Raw genomic sequence first — 18929 nt, forward strand, 5'->3', positions numbered from 1 at the left:
TATGCCTAAAGAAAATGTTGTGCTGACAATGACAGTTTGATGGCATTGTTATTTCCATGGTAACCCCAATTATGAGACATTTTTCTTATTACTTTTTTATGCTCTCAAATTCTGATGTAGCTCTTGGGTTATAAGGAACATTTCAATTTATTTTCTGTTTTGATGCAAATGTCATCTTGTTTTCTGTCTGATTTTTATGCAGATAGAATAGTCCAACAATTAGTTTTAGGAAATATACATCTTTGAAATCCATGATTGGCTTAAATATATCTACCAGAAATTATAGCCAATCTGAAAAATGACAACAATATTTCGCTTCTGATACTGATGACATGAGGTGGCCAGTATTTCCATATTTTATCAAATGAGATAAACAACATCTTGTTGACTAATACAACACAGTATGTTTGAATTACCAACAGATGTGCATATAATGCCCAGTCTTCAAACCCCACCCCCTTATTTTTTATAGAATTTTATGCAGCATAACCAGTATAACTGTTTTGCTCTATACTTTATTATGAACAAGGCCTAACATTGTTTTTACTTGGTTTGTTGTTCAGTTTGTGAAAGTTAACATTGACAAAAGGCCAATTACTGGCTACCTTGACCAGTTTAGAAATAAGGTAGGGGTCACTGAAACAGGTCCCACAGAAAATCTGTAAGGCATATCAGAGTTAGTAGTGATAAACGGTACCAATTATATTTGCTGAAAGATTTTCCACTCTATTTTACATCATCTGAATTGGGGAAAGGCTACACTATAGTAATCCATAAATGAGACTAGTTCTTCCTCAAGAATTTCTCCAAGAATTCTGCCAGTGGTATTCTTAGGGTCACTGAAACTGGTAGCTTGAGGATTACATCTCATATTGTTTTTCAAATTCCTTCATACACCCTGTCTCCATCTACTTACCATTACTTCACACCATTTCCCTGAAAAAATAGTTTTTTACACTTAATTGTATCTTATTTCTCTTAAGTTTATATGTTGTTTTACTATCCCGCATTGCACCTACTACACTTCGACCTACTCCCCAACCTTCCATATTTTTTACCGTTAATCTCCCACAATTTTTATTCCCTCGGCATCTACTGATGCAGGAGGCATATAGTGATTGTCCTGTCTGTCCATTCGTCCGTCCGTACGAGGTTAACCAAATGGCATCGTTTCGTCTGGCATCAATACGGCCTTACTAGAATGACTTGATTCTAATGCAGATGTAACCTGTGACCATTCCTCATTTTCAGACCTCACCTAACCTCAGTTTGACCTTGACCTCATTTTGGACTTAGGTTGCTTTATATGGGCCATCTCTTGGGTAACCAAATGGGACCGTTTCATCTAGCATCAATACCCCTTACTAGAACGACTTGATACTAATGCAGATGTAACCTGTGACCATTCCTCATCTTCAGACATCACCTGACCTCAGTTTGACCTTGAACTTGACCTCGGTTTGGACTTAGGTTGCTTTGTATCGACAAGAATGCCACCAAGCGTTTATTGGACGCAGCTTCTTGTTTTTTTCTGTTGCCTGTGCTTGCCTTGAATAATGTGCAGTAGGGCACCTGGGCTTTTTCTCTAGCATTATATCCTATAATCAGAATGATCTTTAACACTACAAAACTGCAGTAGTTATAGATATTTGTGTATGTCTCATTTTGATTGCAAAATGACTTTTTGTGTTTATTCTTTTAGTCGTTCTTGATGCACCAACAGGGATGAACTCTGATGTTTGGTCACTTGTTGTGGACAAAGTAGCTAAATATACCAGAGTAAGTAGTATACATGTATATTCACAGTTATAACTTATCAATGGCAGAGCTCCAAATAGGTTCTAGAAGATAAATGGTTCTATGCAGGTGACGGTTGATACCTGAAAAAGATGGTTTTACCTAGATGATAGTTGATACCTTATATAAGTGGTACAGTCAATATCTGAAAAAAGTGATTTTATCCAGGTGATGGTGGATTCTTGAGTTGAGATAAGTTGTTCTGCCCAGGTGATAGATAGAATTTCTTGTTTAAGTTGAGCAGTTGATGAAAGTCCCCACCTGGAATGGATGGGACAACTTATTTCCAGCTGGGCCCATGGCAGGTGTTATATTTACCTCACCAGCATCCAGTCCAGGTCGATACTGCTGGAAACACTACCAATTTAAGTAAATCGCCCAGCACTGAACACTAGTCGGGATATCAGCCTTGTGGAATTGAACCCAGACCGCTGGTGTTGTACTCCAACCTGCTAACCACTGCGACCCTGATTCCCTAATTGCCTTACCTGATGTAAGACTTAAATGGTTCTACAAAGTTGACTGTCAATTCCTGACATAAGATAAGTGGTTCTACCCAGGTTACAGCGGATACCTAAAATAAGTGGCTCTATCCATATGACAGTTGATTCCTTAAATGAGGTAAGTGGTTCTGACCAGGTGACAGTTGATTCCTGACATAAGTGGTTCCACCCAGGTGACAGTTGGTACCTGAAATAAGTGGTTCTACCCAGGTTACAGGATACCAAAAATAAGTGCCTCCACCCAGGTGACAGTTGATTCCTGATATAAGTGCTTCCACCCAGGTGACAGTTGGTACCTGAAATAAGTGGTTCTACCCAGGTTACAGGGTACCAAAAATAAGTGCCTCCACCCAGGTGACAGTTGATTCCTGATATAAGTGCTTCCACCCAGGTGACACTTGGTACCTGAAATAAGATGAGTGGTTCTACCCAAGTGATGGTCGATACATGAAATAATTCCTAGAGGGACTCTTGGCTTCATAATCCACAATATAAATTTAGAACATTGTTGCATGTTCAACCCTACCCATGTGACTTCAGACATGTCAAAGAGATTTGTCAGTTCTGTATATTTAGTCACCTTGACTTAAGTTACAGCATGTTTATAATATTCTCCTCATTTGTTCTACATGTTATGTATGCCTTACCACATAATTTGGGAAATCTATATAGTAAATGATTGGACTATAAAGTTGTAAACTGATTGAAATTCTGTAGATCCTACAACCTTAAAATAGGGCAAAACTGTTTAGTTAAATGTTCCCTCATACTTGTGGCATGTTTTACATTTGCTAGGTGTGAACACCTACTGTTTTGTTTCCAGGTATGTACTTATGACAGAGCTGGTCTAGGATTCAGTGACAGGCCTTACCAGGTAATCTTAATTAGGCGTCCCAAGTTTATCTAATAATACTCACCAACGTAGGGCATCATTCAGTTTGGGCAGTACCACTAATTATTCAAAGGGGTGTTCACTGCAAATTTACTGACTGAATAGCGAACAGTGCAGACCGTGCAGGCTGATCTTGGTCTGCACTGGTCACAAAGGCAGAATCACTTGCCGCCAGCTGCCGCTAAAGGTTAATATTTGTGAGGGACTAATTGTCGTGGATTTCATGGTTGATTCATTTTGGTTGTTTGTTTTGGGTTTAACGCCGTTTTTCAACAGTATTTCAGTCATGTAACGGCGGGCAGTTAACCTAACCAGTGTTCCTGGGTTCTGTACCAGTACAAACCTGTTCTCCGCAAGTAACTGCCAACTTCCCCACATGAATTATCAGAGGTGGAGGACTAATGATTTCAGACACAATGTCATTTATCAAATAGTCATGGTTGATTCAGTTTACGAAATGAAATCCAAATGAACAAATAACTTTCTCATTCATTTTAACATGGAGATTTGAAATGCACAAATCCTTGCCCCAACAAAATAACCATTTTTGCCAAAACATAGAAATTTCATGCCCACAAAATTAAATCATATCACTTCTCTTTTTGACGGGAGAAACTGCTCCAATAATGACATTATTGGAGCAGTTTCTTCATCAAAACAAGAAAATTTATTCAAAAGTTGGGCTCTTTATGTTTTAATATAGTAACAAAAATGTTATTAATCTTAATGTCTGAGGAACAAATTATTTGATAATGCATTTTGATCTGATAACAGTATCGTTGTAAGCAACTATTATTTGTGATTCAAGTCTTGATAAAGGTGTAGTCCATACATAGGAATGAAACCAGATCTCTGTTGAATGTTACAGGGATTGACGTTTACTATTACTGATTTACTTTGCAACATGCAGCTTAACCAGCTTACAAAAGTATTTAAACATTAGATGTTATGTCTGTAACAAAAAAAAATAAGTTACTGATAGGATGGAGGGGAAAGGGCTTAAACTATTAAGGACTGTCTTTGTGTAGGTAAATATGCTATGCTTATTTCCAGAACACAACAGAGGTTGATGGCACTGACAGTAACATGAACTACAGAAACAAATGGTTTCCATTTACCGCAGAAAGGTTAGTTAGACTGGACACTTGGTAGAGCCTTGATATACCTCGATCCAAGGAGAAATGTCTTGAGTTTTAAGACCAGTCGAATATCTTATTGGTTGTTTCTGAGCACAGATGTTAAATTAGGCACTTAAGTAGATCCTTGATATGCCTGGGATTAAAGGGGGAAAGTCTTAAAACATGAGATCAATTTACTGGCAGGGTTAGCAAGAAGATTTAATTGTGACAGGATGAGAAAACTGTGCAGCTAGACCGCGAATCTCGAACACGGGACCTCTGAATACTGTTCTAATGCTCTACTGATTGAACTACCTGGCCACCTACACACCTTTCACCCCATTTTAATATTCAAGTCCTATATTGTGACAAAACCATGGATGACTTTATGTCAATCATTTTTCCTCTATGTTTCATGCAGTGAAGTTGTCAGGTTCTTGTGGAGAAGAAGGTAGAATATTCACAAATTCAGGAATACTGATAAATGAACAGTCAGGCACTAGTTATAATACATTGGTTGAAAAAAATTATTATCAAATATCATATTGTTTTATCATTGTTTGTCCCCCCTTTATATAGATCTATAAAAAATGTTCATTTCTTGTAGGATGGTTGAAGATTTACATCAGTTGATTTCTAGAAGCAGTGACCAGCCGAAACCTTTCTTGTTGGTTGGAGCAGAACTTGGTGCTCTTGTTGCGCAGTTTTATGCTCACATGTTCGAAAGGTAAATTATAGTTTATCATATTTCTTACACATACTGTATATTATGTTTAACACACTAATAACACCATAATTTTGATATGAGCCGTGCCATGAGAAAACCAACATTGTGGGTTTGTGACCAGCATGGATCAAGACTAGCCTGCGCATCCGCGCAGTCTGGTCAGGACCCATGCTGTTCGCAAACAGTTTCTCTAATTGCAGTAGGCTTTGAAAGCGAACAGCATTGATCCAGACCAGACTGCGCAGATGCGCAGGCTGGTCTGGATCCATGCTGGTCGCAAACCCACTATGTTGGTTTTCTCATGGCACGGCTCATATGTTCATTGAGTTTTATGTGTCATTTTCTTTAGTAATACTTAAACTTTTAGGTATTTCTTGCAAATTTGTGCATATTTGATTCTGTGTATATGTATTTGTATGAACACCTGCATGGTTATGTATTACAGTGAAGTAATGGGACTGATTTTGATCAACCCGCTCTCTGAGGATCTGTTCCAACAAGATAAAGGAATTTGGCTACACAACTGGTAATGTTTGTTTCTCTTGTTTATTTAGTTCGCAAAGTAATTAGCAACAACAAAGTAATTAGCAAAATACTTGAGTTATCCATAGTTTGGAGGGATAATTAAATGGAAAATAAAAGGAAAATGGTCGTACACCATGTATTTCAGTTATGTAATGTCTTAAGTCGCAATTAACTGATAACTGATAACTCTTCCATAAGGATTGAAATAAAAACAGTTCAATTGCTTACATAGTTTCTTTACAAAATGTAACCCTTTTTGCTTTTGGGAATACACTAAAACATCTTAGAAGAATGCCAATTCTGTTTTTCTCTAAGAGATGGAACCTCTTCCTTGTGAGAGCCTCAGTGTCTGAGTGGTTAAGGTGGCTTTGAATCACTTCACCTTCACAGCTGTAGGTTTGAAACCCTTCTTGGAATTTAAATTTGTTTCATATAGGGAAGATATTTAATGGACATGCCAGCAGTTGGTGGTTTTATCCAGAAGCCCGCCAGTCCTTTGCCTGAATTAATGTCGGGTAGATCACCATGTGTTCCCTCTACTGTCAACCCTTACCGTGCTGGACATGATTGAGACTGCCTTTGCAGCCATTGAAGATCATGATCAGCCTGCATGTCCATGCAGTCTGATCATGATCTGCACTGTTTTCCATTCAGTCAGTATCTTTTTGGTATACACCCCTTTTAAAAGTTAATGGTACTGTCCAAATTGAAAGATGGACAAGTTAATTATAGATATTTAGCAGAGTAAGGGTTAAAGTGACTTAAACTGTGTTGGTGTCACCTACAACTGAACAAAGCATACAGGCATACAAAAACTGTGAAAACCATATGTTTTGTTTCAGAGTGGGAATCATGGCTTTGGTGTCATATATATAAAACCAACATTTAAGATGAATAATATCTTTCAGGTTTGGTCACATGGCACCATCATTTCAAACAATACAGTTAGGAGCAGCCCTGGGAATAACTAGACTGTCCATCATGTTAGGATACCTTCAACATCCGATGTACATGGCAGCTGAAATATCAGAACAAACTGTTCAAAGACAGGTAGCTATGGAGTTTGTTTCCTTTATTACATTCACAGTCTAGGCAGTTAATAAAAGATATTACATGAGTGTCTTCACATTGAATTTATTAAACGTGTTAGATAAAATTATAAAATGCGAGGCTCTGTCGAGCATTTTATCAATTTTATTCAACAAGTTTAATAAATTCAGTGTAGAAAGACACAATGTAATATTCTTTTCATCACATGTAAGCTTTTCCTGATGAAACATCAAAATTTCTTCCTTAACAAGTAAATTTGAGCAACATCTCCTATAATATAAACGACGTCAATGTCAAAGCTTTATTACGCTAGTGTATTATCAAATTTATGTAATGGCTTTATTTCATTTCGCGACGTCAAACGTGATAAGCTGAAATAATAAAAGCACAAGACTTTCAGTTAGGAGGTAGTTACTCTTTCAAATGCTATATAATCTCAGTGTGCTTTTACTCCATATGCACTTGGCTTTCTTTCCCATTCGCCCCTAGAATTGTAAGATATGCTTAACATTGAAAGCTGTTAAAATACTTTAAAAGCATATATTTTCGCTGGGTCAGAATTTTGCAAATTTCAAATTTTGAGTATGTTAGCAAGGTTTAATATTCGCAAAATTGTTGAAATGGTATCATACTTGAATTTGAATTATACTAATGATGAATATTTACGCGAGAATTAATTTTTGCGAGATGTATGGCCTCACAAATATAGCGAAAATTAAACCCTCGCGAACATTTCTGCTTTTACAGTATGCAGAAAAGTCCTGAATTTTAGAAATGCTTCCGAAGACCGGGACCAGTTTTCATTTAAGTTTCGCAAGCAAATATAAGAGATTTCTTTTTAGCTCACCTGTCACAAAGTGACAAGGTGAGCTTTTGTGATCGCGCGGCGTCCGTTGTGCGTCCGTCCGTGCGTGCGTGCGTCCGTCCGTCCGTAAACTTTTGCTTGTGACCACTCTAGAGGTCACATTTTTCATGGGATCTTTATGAAAATTGGTCAGAATGTTCACCTTGATGATATCTAGGTCAAGTTCGAAACTGGGTCACGTGCCATCAAAAACTAGGTCAGTAGGTCTAAAAATAGAAAAACCTTGTGACCTCTCTAGAGGCCATATATTTCACAAGATCTTCATGAAAATTGGTCAGAATGTTCACCTTGATGATATCTAGGTCAAGTTCGAAACTGGGTCACGTGGGGTCAAAAACTAGGTCAGTAGGTCTAGAAATAGAAAAACCTTGTGACTTCTCTAGAGGCCATATTTTTCATGAGATCTTCATGAATATTGGTCAGAATTTTCACCTTGATGATATCTAGGTCAAGTTCGAAACTTGGTCACGTGGGGTCTAAAACTAGGTCAGTAGGTCTAAAAATAGAAAAACCTTGTGACCTCTCTAGAGGCCATATTTTTCATGAGATCTTCATGAATATTGGTCAGAATGTTCACCTTGATGATATCTAGGTCAAGTTTGAAACTGGGTCACGTGGGGTCAAAAACTAGGTCATTAGGTCTAAAAATAGAAAAACCTTTTGACCTCTCTAGAGGCCATATTTCTCAATGGATCTTCATGAAAATTGGTCAGAATGTTCAGCTTGATGATATCTAGGTCAAGTTCGAAACTGGGTCACGTGGGGGTAAAAACTAGGTCAGTAGATCTAAAAATAGAAAAACCTTGTGACCTCTCTAGAGGCCATATTTTTCATGAGATCTTCATGAATATTGGTCAGAATGTTCACCTTGATGATATCTAGGTCAAGTTCGATACTGGGTCATGTGGGATCAAAAACTAGGTCAGTAGGTCTAAAAATAGAAAAACCTTGTGACCTCTCTAGAGGCCATATTTCTCAATGGATCTTCATGAAAATTGGTCAGAATGTTCACCTTGATGATATCTAGGTCAAGTTCGAAACTTGGTCACGTGCGGTCAAAAACTAGGTCAGTAGGTCTAAAAATAGAAAAACCTTGTGACCTCTCTAGAGGCCATATTTTTCAATGGATCTTCATGAAAATTGGTCAGAATGTTAACCTTGATGATATCTAGATCAAGTTCGAAACTGGGTCACGTGGGGTTAAAAACTAGGTCAGTAGATCTAAAAATAGAAAAACCTTGTGACCTCTCTAGAGGCCATATTTTTCATGAGATCTTCATGAATATTGGTCAGAAGGTTCATCTTGATGATATCTAGGTCAGGTTTGAAACTGGGTCGCGTGGGGTCAAAAACTAGATCAGTATGTCTAAAAATAGAAAAACCTTGTGACCTCTCTAGAGGCCATATTTCTCTATGGATCTTCATGAAAATTGGTGAGACTGTTCAGCTTGATGATGTCTAGGTCAGGTTCTTAACTGGGTCATGTGCCATCAAAAACTAGGTCAGTAGGTCGAAAAATAGCAAAACCTTGTGACCTCTCTAGAGGCCATATTTTTCAGGAGATCTTCATGAAAATTGGTGAGAATGTTCACCTTGATGATATATAGGTCAAGTTTAAAAGTGGGTCACGTGCCTTCAAAAACTAGGTCATTAGGTCAAATAATAGAAAAACCTTGTGACCTCTCTAGAGGCCATATTTTTCAATGGATCTTCATGAAAATTGGTCAGAATTTTTTATCTTGATGATATCTATGTCACATGTGCTGAAAAACTAGGTCACTTTGTCAAATAATAGAAATAACGACGTCATACTCAGTTCAACACTGGGTCATGTGGGTATAGGTGAGCGATTCAGGACCATCATGGTCCTCTTGTTTTTTAGCTCACCTGTCACAAAGGTGAGCTTTTGTGATTGCGCAGCGTCCATCGTCAGTGCATCCGTGCGTGAACTTTTGCTTGTGACCACTATAGAGGTCACATTTTTCATGGGATCTTTATTAAAATTGGTCAGAATGTTAACCTTGTTGATATCTAGGTCAAGATCGAAACTGGGTCATGTGCGGTTAAAAACTACGTCAGTAGGTCTAAAAATAGAAAAACCTTGTGACCTCTCTAGAGGCCATAATTTTCATGAGATCTTCATGACAATTGGTCAAAATGTTTACCTTGATGATATCTAGGTAAAGTTTGAAACTGGGTCACGTGCGGTTAAAAACTAGGTCAGTAGGTCTAAAAATAGAAAACCCTTGTGACCTCTCTAGAGGCCATATTTCTCAATGGATCTTCATGAAAATTGGTCAGAATTTTTTATCTTGATGATATCTATGTCACATGTGCTGAAAAACTAGGTCACTTTGTCAAATAATAGAAATAACGACGTCATACTCAGTTCAACACTGGGTCATGTGGGTATAGGTGAGCGATTCAGGACCATCATGGTCCTCTTGTTTTTTAGCTCACCTGTCACAAAGGTGAGCTTTTGTGATTGCGCAGCGTCCATCGTCAGTGCATCCGTGCGTGAACTTTTGCTTGTGACCACTATAGAGGTCACATTTTTCATGGGATCTTTATTAAAATTGGTCAGAATGTTAACCTTGTTGATATCTAGGTCAAGATCGAAACTGGGTCATGTGCGGTTAAAAACTACGTCAGTAGGTCTAAAAATAGAAAAACCTTGTGACCTCTCTAGAGGCCATAATTTTCATGAGATCTTCATGACAATTGGTCAAAATGTTTACCTTGATGATATCTAGGTAAAGTTTGAAACTGGGTCACGTGCGGTTAAAAACTAGGTCAGTAGGTCTAAAAATAGAAAACCCTTGTGACCTCTCTAGAGGCCATATTTCTCAATGGATCTTCATGAAAATTGGTCAGAATGTTCACCTTGATGATATCTAGGTCAAGATCGAAACTGGGTCATGTGCGTTTAAAAACTAGGTCAGTAGGTCTAAAAATAGAAAAACCTTGTGACCTCTCTAGAGGCCATAATTTTCATGAGATCTTCATGACAATTGGTCAAAATGTTTACCTTGATGATATCTAGTTCAAGTTCAAAACTGGGTCATGTGCGGTCCAAAACTAGATCAGTAGGTCTAAAAATAGAAAAACCTTGTGACCTCTCTAGAGGCCATATTTTTCATGGGATCTGTATGAAAGTTGGTCTGAATGTTCATCTTGATGATATCTAGGTCAAGTTCAAAACTGGGTCAACTGCGATCAAAAACTAGGTCAGTAGGTCTAAAAATGGAAAAACCTTTTGACCTCTCTTGAGGCCCTATTTTTTCAATGGATCTTCATGAAAATTGGTCAGAATTTTTATCTTGATGATATCTAGGCCAGGTTCAAAACTTGGTCACTATGTCATATAATAGAAAAAACGACATTATACTCAGTTCAAAACTGGGTCATGTGGGGACAGGTGAGTGATTCAGGACCATCATGGTCCTCTTGTTTCTTCTGTTTTTAATTTTGGAGACCCTGAGTTTATTTAATGTTTTGTTTCATTTTCAGAAATATTTGATGTGTTATCCTAGACATTTGAGTTCTGTTGTTGATGAACACTATTTTGTGAACGAGACATTTTCACAATTTAGGTAAGAGCAATTGTTAATACTACACAGTCCTTTAGAAATAATATAATGTAAAATATTTCAATTTTATAGGGGAAAACTGCTATTTCATAGGGATATTATCTCATGGATTTCAACCTTTTTAGCTTGACTATTCGAAGAATAGGGGAGCTATCCTACTCGCCCCGGCGTCGGCGTGAGCGTTAGCGTCACACAAATGTTAAAGTTTGCTTACCACCCCAAATATTTTCAAACTCCATTGAGATATTGCTTTCATATTTTGCATACTTGTTTACCATCATGACCCCAGTCTGTAAAAAGGAGGAGGCAACTCTATCAAGCATTTTGACTGAATTATGGCCTCTTTTCGACTTGGAATAAATGTTAAAGTTTGTGTACCACCCCAAATATTTTCAAAGTTCATTGAGATATTGCTTTCATATTTTGCATACTTGTTTACCATCATGACCCCAGTCTGTAAAAAGGAGGCAACTCTAACAAGCATTTTGACTGAATTATGGCCCCTTTTCGATTTGGAATAAATGTTTTACTCACTGCTTATATTATACTATCAAGCACTGAGAATAGTCGAGCGCACTGTCCACTGACAGCTCTTGTTAACATTAAATGAATGGGAGTTTTGTTTGTACATTTGGATTAATTACTTGGATTGACCAATCCATGAAAATCAGTTCCCCATGAGATTTAATGGTTTCACAGTGTTTCATGGTTGCTTACATGGTTGGGAGAGCTAAATAGGTCAGTCTTATATAGTATATTCTCTGGATTAACCAGAAAACATGGCATCCGCCACCTGTGTTTAATGCGGAGAACTTGTGAATGCTTAATAACTTGTTATTGCATGGAAATTCAAAGTTTCAATACAGGTTAACAGTCAGCAATTATCTGCAATTAAGAGAAAGAAGTTTGAAAGTAACTTTCAAGATAAATTGTGTACATATTTCACTAGGGTATTTTTGCCATTAGACATTAATTTTAAATGTAGAAAATCTTAATCAAACTTTATTTAGCTTGGCTGAGTATGAAAACATAGCATGCATGTAGAGCTGCCTTGACACTTATTGCCATGTAGTAATAGTTATTTGTTATTTTTAGTTAAAAAATTCAATTTCATACTATGGCTAGTTAAACATTAAGTGTGCGCTATTTTGAATCAAACACAAAATAGTATTTAACCATACAAACATGTTTATTTCGTGTTTTTACATGGATGATGCATTGTTACTGTTCATTATTTCCTTTAAAAAATTAATTATTCTGCCTTCCCACCTGACCAATCTCAGCCCTTTAAGCTCAATAGGGAGAATGCAGGTCTAGGAATCATGTGGGCAGGGGGTATATTGTCTGTGACGATTACATAAAAAGACATTTTGTTTGAAATCATTCTTCCTGCACCTCTGATTCATGTGGGGAAGATGGCAGTTACTTAAGGAGAACAGGTTTGTACTGGAACAGAATTCAGGAACACTGGGTAGGTTAACTGCCCGATGTTATATAACTGAAATACTGTTGAAAAACAGCTTTAACATTTAGCCTGCTAGCAGCAAGTGATTCTGCCTAGGCAACCAGTGCAGACCATGATCAGCCTGCACATCTGTGCAGGCTGATCATGGTCTGCACTGTTCGCTGTTCAGTCAGTAAATTTTTATTGAACACCCCTTGGAATATGATATTGCCCAGATTGAATGATGGACCAGTCCATTTCAGAAATTTAGCGGGCTAAGGGTAAACCCAAAACAAACAAAACCTCATCTGTTTCCTTTCTACTGTCAACTATAAAAAGCTGTTTTAAAACTTGTATGTAATTCTTATTGTACAGAACAGCAAAGATGATAAGAAAGATAGCAGAAAATATAACAGTGACTGTTATAACAGGAAATTATTATGATGAACAGATGCCAGGACCTTTAAATAAGGTATGAAATGATTTATTCATTTCTTAACATTGATTCTTTTCTAGTTAATGAAAGCTGAAAAGGTTTTTTTTATTGCTCAGGTGAGTTTTTGTGATCGCTCAATGTCCGGCGTCTGTCTGTCGTCTGTCTGTCATCTGTCAACATTAAGCTTGTGTATGCGATAGAGGCTGTATTTTTCAACTGATCTTCATGAAATTTGGTCAGAATGATTATCTTGATAAAATCTAGCCCAAATTCTGGGTTCAAAAACTAGGTCATAAGGTCAAATCAAAGAAACACCTTGTGTATGCGATATAGGCTGTATTTTTCAATTAATCTTCATGAATTTTGGTCAGAATGATTACCTTGATGAAATCTAGGCCAAGTTTAAATATGGGTCATCTAGGATCAAAATCTAGGTCACTAGGTCAAATAAAAGAAAAACCTTGTGTACGCGATAGAGGCTGTATTTTTCAATTAATCTTCATGAATTTTGGTCAGAATGATTACCTTGATGAAATCTAGGCCGAATTTGAAAATGGGTCATCTGGGGTCAAAAACTAGGTCACTAGGTCAAATCAAAGTAAAACCTGGTGTATGCGATAGAGGCTGTATTTTTCAATTAATCTTCATGAATTTTGGTCAGAATGATTGCCTTGATGAAATCTAGGTCAGATTTGAATATGGGTCATCTGGGGTCAAAAACTAGGTCACTAGGTAAAATCAAAGGGAAAGCTTGTATATGAGATAGAGGCTGTATTTTTCAATTGATCTTCCTGAAATTAGGTCAAAATGATTACCTTAATGAAATCTAGGCCAAATTTGAAAATGGGTCATCTTGGGTCAAAAAGTAGGACACTAGGTCAAATCAAAGAAAAACCTTGTGTATGCGATAGAGGCTGTATTTTTCAACTGATCTTCATGAAATTTGGTCAGAATGATAGCCTTGATGAAATCTAGGTCAAGTTTAAATATGGGTCATCTGGAGTCAAAAACTAGGTCTTTAGGTCAAATCAAAGAAAATATGTACTTATACACAATATTTTTGCTCCAGTTTTAATGATAATTGGTCAGAATATTTTTTTCCATGAAATCACTAGGTCAAACATGTTTACTCTGTTTAATATGCTGTGTTATAGTGTGTTTCTCAGGTGAGCGACCTAGGGCCATCTTGGCCCTCTTGTTTTAGGGTTTAGAATTATGTTTCCTTTTCGCTGTCCTTCAAAAAAAGTGAAAACTAACTTCTTCCAAAATTCAGAGTTATTACCAGGGGTTTTAATTTGGATGTCACACATCCAGACCAGAGTTATGGCCCTTGACTTAGTCAAAAATATGAATAAAAAGACCTATGTTTGTATTGTATGTTTCTCAAAATAATATTAGACCGGGTATCATGAAACATTACAGGAATATTATCCAGCAAGTGAAGTTGTTCACCTTGGATTTTGTTATCATACCAGAATTATGGCCCGTGATTGTAAAAAATATTCATAAATAGTATACAAGTGTGTGTTGGATGTATCTCAAAAAGTATTTGACTTCTAGTCATAAAACATAAGGGGCTTGTTAAATTGCATGTGAAGTTGTGCACCTGGTGTTCTGTTTGGGTTTCACTCAACCAGACTGGTGTTATGGTGCTAGACTTTGTGAAAAATACACATAAAGTACTTAAAAGTTTTTGTTGCATAGATCTTAAAAATATTTCATCAAAAGTCATGAAAGCATGTAGGAATATTATTTTTATTTCACTTTGCAAGACTAGAAATATGGCCTTTGACTTAGTCAAAAAATAAAAGTTTTGGTCACATGTATCTTAAAATGCACTTGACATGTCATTGAGTCATTACACATTAGATGATTATTTTATAGCAAGTGAAATTGTACACCTGGTGTTCTCTTTGGGATTTTATTCAGCTAGACCAGAGTTATGGTCCTTCACTTAGTGAAAAATACACATAAAGTTCTTAAAAGTTTGTGTTGCAAACATTTTTAAAAATTCTCACCTAGAGTCATGAAACCATGTGCAGTGACAGGAGTGGGTGGTGGGGGGCACAAGTTATACAATTAAAGACAGTGCTCATTACATGATGTATAAGTGTACGTCTGTTTTAAAGGCCTAGATTTTGGCAGTGGGCCAAGGGTTTTTTGTGTTCACCAGCACAGTTGGGGGCTAATGACCATGATAGTATGGCTCCAATAAACAAGGGTCATTGTTTATTGGAGAGCCAGTCTACCTTACAAGTGTATCTATTAGTGAGAAGGGGAAATTATGTAATTTATTTTAAATTTAATGTCCACAATTCATTGGTTACCCATTGCAAAATCAGTTCTAATTTAAATACCTAGAAATATTAGTCGTAAGCCAGATCACTGATAAAGTGGTCAGTTATTGAGAAGAAAATGCGAGAAGTGATATTGTAACATAGGTTGTTTTTTTACCCACACTGATCTTGAAATATTATCTGTTGACAAGGTAATATAGTGTTCTAAAAATATAATTTCAAATTTTCTTCATTTTTTTCAGGCATGGGCTAAATCAGAACAGAATTTAATTTCAAAAACATATCCTCATAGTCAGCATCTAGTTGTGAATGGTGGGGATAGACATTTATTGTACCAGAAACCAGACGCTATTGTAGAACCCATCAGAAAGGCAGTTAAATTATGGAGATCTAAAAATAGTAACGAAAAAATGAATGTTAAAGCTAGCTGAGACTGTGATAAAAGCTTAAGGTTTTTACGGTGATGGAATACGTAATTATAATGAAAATAAAAAAAGAAAACTGTTGTGTGCAGACTAGGCCTATCCATGGCGAAGTTACCTTGAAATTAACTGGAATTGGACGAAATTGTACATATGTGTCCACAGAATTAGCCAGGTTTGAAGTGCAATACCAATCGGACAATGTGTGACGGCAGAATATGCTTGTGGTGAAGTGCAATACCGTACTACAGCACCTTTCTCATCCCGTGGACTGCCAGGAAATCTTTGTCTGGATAACTCAAGTAGTTTTCATTGAAACTGGCTTGAACTTTGAAAATGTGTGTTATGTGCAATATGAATGGTCTATCCAGATAACTTCATTTTAATACAATTTACAGGGGACTTAGCACAGACTTGCAGACAAGTATAAGTAATGAAGTGAACTAGGGTCATGCAAGCATACATAGTTTAGGAGTTATGGCCCTTTTGAAATTTTACAAAATGCTGCATATTATACATTAAGAAGAAAAGTTTTGCCTAGAAATTTGTCCAATAGACAAAAGGATGCTACATAAATCGTTCTGATGATAAGATTGTATTTTCAAACTGACTGTGTTCAAGTAACTATTAGTATTGCTCATTACCTTATTGGAGGTTAATGAAACACTTAGAGTTGCAAAAAGTTGGGCATTATTGCTCATTACTTGGTTGAAGGTTAATGAAATAGTTGCAAAAAGTTGGGCATTATTGCTCATTACTGAGTTGAAGGTTAATGAAAGAGTTGCAAAAAGTTGGGCATTATTGCTCATTACTGAGTTGAAGGTTAATGAAAGAGTTGCAAAAAGTCGAGCATTATTGTTCATTACTGAGTTGAAGGTTAATAGAAGACTTTGAGTTGCGAGATGGGCATTATTGTTCATTACTGAGTTGAAGGTTAATGAAAGAGTTGCAAAAAGTTGAGCATTATTGCTCATTACTTGGTTGAAGGTTAATGAAAGAGTTGCAAAAAGTCGAGCATTATTGCTCATTACTTGGTTGAAGGTTAATGAAAGAGTTACAAAAAGTCGAGTATTATTGTTCATTACTGAGTTGAAGGTTAATGAACAGTCAGGGGTGTAACTGTTTTAAGTTATGTAACCTATTTCAGTTACTTTTTCAAGCCTTCTATGACCTGTATTAGTTATAAAATATAGTTGAGGTATGTTATTCAAAAAAAGTATTTTTGCTGTTCTCACAAAGTGACCTTTTAGGTGAAATTAGTAGCGAACTGTGGTTCATCAAATTTGCTTTTAGTCTGATCACGATCTGATAAGCATAATGGGATGTTAAGAGTTTTATAGCTTTAAAACTTTGGCGTAAAACCTTGTCAGCCTTGCATAAAAAAATTTACTGCATAGCTGGAAAGATAAAAGTTCAAGGATTCAGGAAATAATTGCATTAGTCTCATTCAAAATGAGGAATTGGCACAGGAGGGCTTTGTAATATTTTATGATAACTGAAACAAGTTATGAAAGTATAAGCAATAACTCAAATGGGTTATAAACTGTGATAACTTGAAACAGTTACACCCCTGACTGATGAAAGAGTTGCAAAAAGTCGAGCATTATTGTTCATTACTTGGTTGAAGGTTAATAGAAGACTTGAGTTGCAAGTTGGGCATTATTGCTCATTACCGAGTTGAAGGTTAATGAAAGAGTTGCAAAACGTCGATCAGTATTGCTAATTACTTGGTTGGAGGTTAATGAAAGAGTTGCAAAAAGTCATGTCATTATTGCTCATTACTTGGTTGGAGGTTAATGAAAGAGTTGCAAAAAGTCTGGCATTATCCATTTAAGTGTTATTATCAATTATCTATGTACACTTGTTAATTTTTACCTACCATTATGCTTTTTAAAAATGCTTACAGAGGTCATGTAAATTTTAGCTTTATCTTTAAGGTTTTATTTTAAATTTATGTAGCTTTGTTTGAGGCTGCCACGTTATAAACAATCCAGTCTAATGATGCAGTATTGCCATTGGTTGGTTTAGAAATTGTTCAAAGAAACCAGTAATTCTTTAGGTTTGCTAACTGGTGTCAAACTCTGTTTTTAATGCATTTCTGTAACTACAATGGCAGCTGTTTTATAGATATTAATAAAATGTAAAAAGACATGTTTGTTTGTTTGCTTGTTTCAGGGATTTTGCCTTTGTTTAGTTTAAAACCAAACTTCAGCTATGTGATGGCAAACCACATGTGAACAATATAGTTAGCCAAAAGGTAAATGTATAAATAATAATAATAAATGTCAGAGGAAAGTTTATCCACCCTGAGGCACTGCTGAGTGGGCTAAACTTTTCAGAGATGAGCCTGAAAAACTGAAGTAATTCTTTCGATGTATATCGTATATTTCCAGTTCAGAGAATAAGACGCATCTTAAAAAAGTGTACTACAAGGAAATTGAAAGAAAAAGAAACCCCAGACTGCATGTTCGATGTCTGGGTGCATCTTATAAGCGTGTGCATCTAATAAGCGAAAATATATGATAGTTCTTGATTTAATAACTGTATAAGGATATATCGAAATGCACTGTATCACGATACATTAGTCTGGCAATACGCGTATCGTATGATGGACCCGTTCCAGGATACAGAAATGATCTAGTGAAAAGTAGAAAACTTTCATACAATCAATGTTAAAGATATTACTAGACAAATGTGTCAATTATAACAGTTTCTTTAACTTTAAAGCAAAATTGCAAGTGCAGGAAAATTGATTTTTTTTTTTTTCATTTTGTCACATGAATGCTTACTTAGAGTATTTGATTTGTATTGCAATATGTACAGTATCGTTGCATCTGTATCCCAATATGTATTGTATCGTGAGACTAGCATATTGTTACACCCCTATGCTTTAATAGTACTTCTTTACAATTACCTTGATTTTAACCTTTAGCCTGCTGGCGGCAAATGATTCTGCCTTTTGCGACCAGTGCAGACCAAGATCAGCCAGCGCATCCGTGCAGGCTGATCATGGTCTGCACTGTTCGCTATTCAGTCAGTAAATTTTCATTGAACACCCCTTCAAATAATAAATGGAACCGCTTAAACTGAAGGATGGCCCAGTCCATTTTCGAAATTTAGCAGGGTAAAGGTTCATCTCATGAAATTGATCCATGATCCAATTGAGCTGGCCCAAAGTAGAGTTCACAGCTCGAGGGTAAAGGTTTGAGTGTGCCCTGTTCATATCTCTCTAAACATCTGGGTGTAATTTCACAAAACCGGTT

General features: G+C 36.5%; 1 protein-coding gene across 1 annotated transcript in view; it reads left to right on the top strand.

The window, feature by feature from the left end:
* Nucleotides 1–17817, top strand: part of LOC123540300 (uncharacterized) — a 38165-nt gene extending 20348 nt beyond the window's left edge. Inside the window, exons 5-13 of the mRNA XM_053526729.1 lie at nucleotides 1703–1779; nucleotides 3124–3174; nucleotides 4246–4319; nucleotides 4918–5037; nucleotides 5483–5563; nucleotides 6471–6612; nucleotides 10988–11070; nucleotides 12887–12983; nucleotides 15487–17817. Coding sequence (XP_053382704.1) covers nucleotides 1703–1779; nucleotides 3124–3174; nucleotides 4246–4319; nucleotides 4918–5037; nucleotides 5483–5563; nucleotides 6471–6612; nucleotides 10988–11070; nucleotides 12887–12983; nucleotides 15487–15675 — 914 coding nt within the window. The 3' untranslated portion in view covers nucleotides 15676–17817. The remainder of the gene's footprint in view (nucleotides 1–1702; nucleotides 1780–3123; nucleotides 3175–4245; nucleotides 4320–4917; nucleotides 5038–5482; nucleotides 5564–6470; nucleotides 6613–10987; nucleotides 11071–12886; nucleotides 12984–15486) is intronic.
* Nucleotides 17818–18929: the final 1112 nt, after the last annotated feature.

Source organism: Mercenaria mercenaria, chromosome 16 (assembly GCF_021730395.1).
Source record: "Mercenaria mercenaria strain notata chromosome 16, MADL_Memer_1, whole genome shotgun sequence".
NCBI classification, from domain to species: Eukaryota; Metazoa; Mollusca; class Bivalvia; order Venerida; family Veneridae; genus Mercenaria; species Mercenaria mercenaria.